Source organism: Triticum aestivum, chromosome 2A (genome assembly GCF_018294505.1).
Source record: "Triticum aestivum cultivar Chinese Spring chromosome 2A, IWGSC CS RefSeq v2.1, whole genome shotgun sequence".
In the NCBI taxonomy this organism is placed as follows: Eukaryota; Viridiplantae; Streptophyta; class Magnoliopsida; order Poales; family Poaceae; genus Triticum; species Triticum aestivum.
In genome coordinates, this window is record NC_057797.1 from 189,154,327 (window position 1) to 189,161,543 (window position 7,217).

A 7,217-nucleotide genomic window follows, 5' to 3' on the forward strand; every position below is an offset into this window, starting at 1 on the left:
GGGCTTGACTCTGATCAACCCTTTCCAAAACAGAGAATCAGTCGGGCGCACAGTCACCTAAGCCAAAGTTTTAGCCTGAAGATACTTATTTCGCAGAATCTGAGCCCATGTTCTAGACGATCTTTTGTGAAATGTTCTAGCCGATCTAAATATCAAGTATAAAGACATAGGTAGTGTAAAAGACCCGGCAGAAGTTCTTTTGTGAAGCAGCAAAAGAATCGACAAAAAAAATTAACACATCATTAAGAAACCATCATAAGCAAGGCAGCTCTCGCAAGAGATAAACGGAAGCTACGCATATGCACTTTATTGTTCTGACAAGCCAATTAATTTATCTGTTACACAGCGAGTACCGAAACAACCAAAGGTTAGCTTGTTCACTGGAGACCGATCCTTCAAGCACAACTCTAAACTACCGCACACTAAACTAGCAGAACCTAGCAGTTTATAAGAATTATCACAACACATTGCTCAAGCCATATGCTGCTCTAGCACAAGAAGGTACAATTTACACCGAGTCGACCGCTTCAACCTGTTGTTGTGCGAGGTATCTTTCCCTCCTCTCTTTCTGCGACGAACACACGGAGGATAGATTTTAGCACTGGAAAAGGAATTTCACAAGAAAACAAAGAGCTGGAACACCGTAGGAGATCTGAAGTGATATACATACCCATTCATCAATGACAAGCCCTTCACCAACAATTTTAGGACCATTCTCTTCTGGAGGTTTCTTCCGCGCCTCAAGTGCAGCTTCTGCCTCGGCTAACTGAGTGTTCAGCTTTTCCAGTTGCTTTGGAAACAAATGGAACATGAGACATATTATTATGATTCTGTCCATGGAAGAAAGTTCTTATAAGTAACGGTGTTTGTATGATTTACTTACAGGGCCTGGGTTTTGAACATCCAAGAAAACAACCCTCAGTATCTTCTCAACCACTGCCTGATCTTTCTGCTCGTCGAACTGCAACCAACAAAAGAATTCATCCTTAACGGCAGGGATATGAATCACAAGTATGTTACTGTTTGTTATGAAGGTAAGGTTTGAACCAAACATATGCGCCTCTTTCAATTTATACCACGAATGGGGGACCAACAGCATGAGCATTGCCTCGTATCCAACTAAACACTAAAAGCAGACCAGGGCAAAATGGACTACAGCACTAAACTACCTAGCACTAGGATTACTCTATCAACATTTACCCTATCAAGTTCCATTCGATGAATTAACAGCATATTCTTCTAGTTGAATGCCCCCAAGCCTCCCCCTCAGGAAAGAATTTTAACTCATCCAATTTGGACATCCTAACTATACAAGTGTACGGAGAGGATTGAGTTAGCATTCTTGCATATGAAAACATAGGTCCACCCTCAACATGCCTGTAAAAAAGGCAATGAAGGGTCAAGACGCCTCCTCTTGTAAGTGGAGATGAGCAAAATCCTAGCCCTCAAGTACAAAAACACTAAGCAAAACTCGAGAGGAGCAAGAAACGAGAAGGAAAAGAAGAGGCTCTATTCCAGTTCAGGTACTCCTGTAGTCTTCATTAATTATATTATCCGGGAGTCAAACGTGGTTGAACTCGCCTGTAAATTTGTCAGTTTGTTCTTCACTCGAGCACCTCCAACAACCCACCTATGTTGTTACGAAGGACATTACACATCAGCATTCACATTATGTGAAGGAGACATGGCGAGGGGAGAGGTCAAGCCGCTTCTCTAGGACCAGTTCTGCCGTAGTTAATGGGATCTGTTTTGATGTTACACCCACTCATCCCATGTCCCCCTGGAGCTGCCATCACAAAACAGTCGATCCCTGCAACTCCCCCCATCTTACCGCCATGCCCCCTTCCTCCTATCTCCGTGAAGTATGGGTGCTCAAGGGGGCAAGAACACACTGGCCAAACTGGAGGTGAATAGGGACATGGTTGACCCTTTGATTGTCTCCGTTGATAAAAATCGTGCAACAGCTTCAAATGGGAATGAACTTTTCTCCTTACCTATGTTGTGTGTATGTCTGTCAAGCCTCCCAGTATGACAACAGCAGAAGATGAGATGTCTTGTTTATATCCCCTCACAGAGGAGTTAGGGTCGGAGTTGATTTGTGCTCTGTCAACCCTTAGGGTCAGAGTTGATTTGTGCTCTGTCAACCCTTGGAGAGTTAGGGGGCAAGATCACGACTGGGATTTACCCATTTCCTCATGAGATTTACGATATAAACTAATGGTAGAGTGGTGATATGGACTTGGAATGAAATGTCTGGCCTAGTCTAACAACAATGCAATTGCAGCTGGTGTTAGGAAGTTTACCCTTAATGTTCAGTTAATAACCTACATCTACCTCAACAGTCCTTAATCGCGAAATTAGGTAGCCAATTAGGCAGGAGTACTCATATGGTAAAAAGTGAGCTTCCACCCAAGCAATTCAACAGCAGGAGTACACTGACATAAATCCCCTCCCCTCTATGTCTCAGGCAGTTAGAAGAGTTGGTTTGGAGCATCAGAAGCACATTTAGTTTGATTTCTAAGAAGCCTAATTTCACTCCAATAACTATAGCACCTGTAGGTATATGTCGGCAATTGGAAAATGTTCGCCAAACTTGCTAGAAATAACAAGCATGTGTGAAAGTAAAAGGTTAAAATAGAATGTCACAAACCAATTCTGGTGCATATTCCATGGGTCCTTTGACCTTCAAGCTCAAAATCTTGAACTTGACCTTGCACTTCTGCAGAACATTCTCATTATTCTCTGGGTGCTCGACAAACTTGAAAACTGGCAGGTCGAAAGGGAACAGAAGTAAGCACCAAATATGGACATACTGAGTAACCTTGCTGTTGCTAAGAAAAGATCCAATGTGACCAATACATTACCAGTCGCTATGATAGTCTCGCCAGGGGCAAGTATGGCTCCAGGAGGACGCATAAAGCAACTCTTGGGTGCAGTTGTTTGAAACTAGAAATTCAAAAAGACGATAACAGTCAGAAAAATATAGTTATCAACGGAGTTATTGTTGAGCACTGGATCTTTAACTGCAAATTTAGCCCATCTACCATTGGATAAGCTGCAAAGCAATAATCAGTACTAACCTTGAATGCTACATGTGACTTGCTTGTATTCTTTATCCTAATTGCACTCTTGACCTGCTTGCCTGGTTCATCTACAAAAGGCAAGCCAGAAGACTTATTAGCTTCTCTATAAAGAAGAGAACGTGTAAGAGAAAAACCAAGCAAAACTGAAGTCTATTTCTTGATTTTGCCTCCTATTACCGTGCATGCTAACCACATGTCCACATGTCATGATGTTCTGTACTCATTCAGACGAAAGTAAATTAAACAGCACAGCTAAAGCTAAGTCATTTAACAGTCAGACCCTTCCTGTCAATTGAATAACTATGTCTTTTTTAGAAACACCAAAGACAACGTACACGCACACACTCACAACACAACACACACACACACTCACGCAGCGCCTACTGAAGACCGGGTCAGAGTTGCGGAGCTAATAACTACTCCCTCCGTTCCTAAATATAAGTCTTTTAAGAGATTTCAAAATGGACTACATACGGATGTATATAGACATATTTTAGAGTGTAGATTCACTCATTTTGCTCCGTATGTAGTCCATATTGGAATCTCTAGAAAGACTTATATTTAGGAACGGAGGGAGTACATAATTATGTAGAAGACTACAGTACTGCTAACATTTCAACGTCAATGTAGATACCAAATATCTTGCCTATGCATCACAAAATTAATAGTCCATTTGGCATTATGGGAGGGCATCCCACAAGACTTCGCTTCACAAACCATCACGGGATGCTTACCTATTTGTTGACCGCTTTCCTAGATAGATACTAAATTTAGACACGACAAAACACCCTTAACCCGGTAAAGGCAAACTCCCTCGCCCTGGAGATCACAGGCGTGCGCCTAGGCAACAACTTGCCAAGTGCAGCAAGAACGACATAGACTTCCAATGCTGTAGTTTTCAGTTTTCAACTCAACTAGAAGAGTCAGTCTCTTATTTAAGGTATGGCTGTGAGAAAGAACACATCTGTTTACACTACTTCACGGCAACAAATATAGATATTGAACCCTCAAAAGCAACCAATCAACAAACTGATGTGTAAAATTGGTTTTCATCCTATGATTCCACTGTTTCCATCTAAGCACTCAGTAATGAGTGTAACAAATAACTGCCAGCAATAGAAAGTTGCCTAGACCCTAATACTGCATTGAAGGCTACTGACATGTTATAACTAGCCTACCAAAATCGTGGCTCACGAATCTTGGAAGTTCCACTCGAGATCTAAGCGTTGGCAAACCCTGTCAAAAACTCTACACACGGAAATTCTACTACGGTTTACCTCCTGCAACAAGATCAAGAAATTCGGATGGCAAATCTCGCCACAAGATCGTGACTTTCTCGGCCACCCACAGATTCCCGCTTCAAGACAGCGGAGATCGAGCGATTTCGAACCAAAAATCAACCCCGGAACTTAACGCAATCGAACGGCACTAGCCACGCTGCACCCGCAAATCCTCAGCTTTTGGAGCTCCTCACGGCCCCAACCCATAATTAAACAAGAAAGACTGGCTCAAAGAAGACATGACTTCGTCGAGCGCTCACATGGGAAGTAGAGCTTGTTGGACGGATCGAGCCGGAGGCGGCGCCGCGCCGGCAGCAGAGATTTGGCGACCGTCGAGATCCCGGCCGGCGCGGCAGGGGCGCCGCCGTCTCCGGCGACGGGCGCCTCATGGCCGTAGCGGCCGGCCGAGTGGTGGATCCCGGACGAGGAGGAGGACGACGCTGGCGCCGGCGCGCCGCTGGCCTGCCTGAAGGGCATGCGGCAGAGGTTCCAGAGCTTCCCGCCGCCGGAGTCGGCGGCGGGGGCGTACCTGTCGTCGCCGGAGATCGCCATGGGCGAGGAAGTTACTACTACCAGTTACCACGAGCGTGTAGTACGGAGGATGTGGTTGGGCTGCACTCTGCTTCGGTTCTCCCCCTCTCCCTCTCTCTCTCTCTTCTAAAGTGATCCTTCTTTCACCTCAGCTTTCGCTACAGTACATTCTCCATCCTCGATCTCGCCTCTTTTTCATCTCTTCTCCGGTTGACTTTTCATTGATGGGCTGTGGACCGCGGCTTTATGCTGCTGCTGGCATAGTGAAACTAATCATGCACCCCGGATTGATCTGCAATTTTTTTTACACACGCCTCAATTGTAACTGACGGAAGTGGTGTTACTGTACCACAAAAAAGCAGCAGTGGAAATAAATGAGCTCACTCATACAGCATGTTGCGGTAAGACTTTAATCAACTAATACGGTATCTCCCAAAATAGCAAGGTTAAGGGAAATCGGTGCCGGTTGCGGTAACTATTAGGAGTACATGCTCCTGGCTCGCAACATTAATTCACTGTTTCCGTTTCTAAAGAATTCAAAACACACAGAGACACATGACTAAGTACCATCGGGTCTCTTACTTTGCACACAAGAATTGTCGAAGTTTGAGTTCAAAAAAAAATGTCGAAGTTTGACCATATTAATATGGAAAAAATATCAACATATACAATACCAAAGTTAAAAATATTAAAATTAAATTCATGACCCATTTAATGATATTGATTTTGTATTGTTGATATTTTTCATAAAGTTGATCAAATTTATTAAGTTTGACTTCAGACAAATCCTATATATGAAGTAAAAAGGACCGGAGAGAGTATTATGTTTAGACTTTTTTTAAGTGGTGTACCATGAGCTTCGTTTCATTAAAAAAAGGAGAGTTGCTAGGTTAATTTTTTTAAACTCCAGCAAAAAGGTTACGACGCGCCCACGAGTTAGGGCATCCTGACCAACCTAGTTACCCATAAGACCAACACGCCGCCGAGAAGAGAACACCATTGAGATTGCCTACAATCTCATCATCACCATGTTTTCCCGAGCAGACGACTACGACTTCATCATGAAGGACCCATTGAAAGTGTATTGCTTTCTCAATGGTACTTTGGTGTGATGACAACAAGATTAGTGATGACTGAAGTCGGTTATCAAGTTTATCTCAAGATATTGGTTAGGGAAAAGTTTTTTTAATAAAATTCCGCCCGAATAAAAATCCTAATAAAATATATAAAAAATTCTAAACATTTCAAAAACAATTTTCACCGTCTAAATCTATTATTTAGAACAAAGTGAACATTTTTCTGACCTAAAAATGCATATTTTTCTAATTCAAATAAAATATCAAATAAAAACCAAATAAAATTTAAATTTGATTTTAAAATTTCTCCTCCAATATTCCTCTTTTTTGAAGAAGTCATATTATCTTCTCTCTTTTGTTTTTTTTATATTGGAAATATTTTGGAGAAAAAAATATTAAAACCAAATTGATCCTCTTTTCAAATTTGAGGAAAATTCAAATATGAAAATTTATGAAATCCCCAACTCTCTCCTTGGGTCCTTGAGTTGCTTAAGATTTCTAAGATCACAACCAAATATGCAAATAAAATATGATATGCATGTGATGACCTATGTATAACATTCAAATTGAAAATTAAGATGTTACAAACCTACCCCCTTAAGATGAATCTCGCCCTCGAGATTCGAGTTGGCTAGAAAATAGGTGTGGGTGGTCTTTCCGTAGGTCTTCTTCTCGCTCCCAAATGGCTTCATCCTCGGTATGTTGGCTCCACTGAACTTTGCAAAACTTAATAACCTTGTTGCGGGTAACTCTGCTCGCAATTCAAGAATCTTGATGGGTTTCTCCTCATAGGTTAGATCACTCTCTAACTGAATTGCTTCCAGGGGCACTGTATCTCTTAGAGGAATATCGGCCATCTCAGCATGGCACTTCTTCAACTAGGAAACGTGAAACACATCGTGAACTCCTGACAATCCTTTGGGTAACTCCAGTTTGTAGGTAACCTCTCCCATACGTTCCAGAACTCGGTATGGTCCTACAAATCTCGGGGCTAACTTTCCCTTAACTCCAAATCTTTTAACTCCTCGGAGTGGTGACACACGAAGATATGCTCTATCGCCAATTTCATAGACTACCTCCTTGTGTTTAGTGTCGGCGTAACTCTTCTGCCTGGACTGAGCTACCTTCAGTTTATCTCGGATCAACTTAACCTTCTCTTCGGACTCTTTGTTCAAATCTGGTCCAAACAACTGACGGTCTCCGACTTCATCCCACATTAACGGTGTCCTGCATCTGCTTCCATACAA

General features: G+C 42.4%; 1 protein-coding gene across 1 annotated transcript; it reads right to left on the bottom strand.

Annotated features, from left to right (window-relative positions):
* Positions 1 to 281: 281 nt before the first annotated feature.
* LOC123188271 (vesicle-associated protein 4-2) lies at positions 282 to 5,090 on the bottom strand. The gene is made up of 7 exons (XM_044600320.1): positions 4,624 to 5,090; positions 3,081 to 3,151; positions 2,865 to 2,946; positions 2,651 to 2,766; positions 884 to 961; positions 671 to 790; positions 282 to 568 (listed from the first exon to the last, which is right to left on the bottom strand). The coding sequence occupies exons 1-7, from the start codon at positions 4,913 to 4,915 to the stop codon at positions 509 to 511; spliced, it is 819 nt and encodes a 272-aa protein (XP_044456255.1). The 5' UTR covers positions 4,916 to 5,090; the 3' UTR covers positions 282 to 508.
* Positions 5,091 to 7,217: the final 2,127 nt, after the last annotated feature.

Bases quoted from the DNA above. Each gene is read 5' to 3' on its own strand.
- LOC123188271 (XM_044600320.1), bottom strand. From the start codon at position 4,915: ATGGCGATCTCCGGCGACGACAGGTACGCCCCCGCCGCCGACTCCGGC. The intron at 962-2,650 runs GTTTGTGACATT...TGTTGGTTGCAG, and splicing joins TGGAATATGCACCAGAATTG to TTCGACGAGCAGAAAGATCA. The intron at 569-670 runs GTATGTATATCA...TGTTCGTCGCAG, and splicing joins GGCTTGTCATTGATGAATGG to AAAGAGAGGAGGGAAAGATA.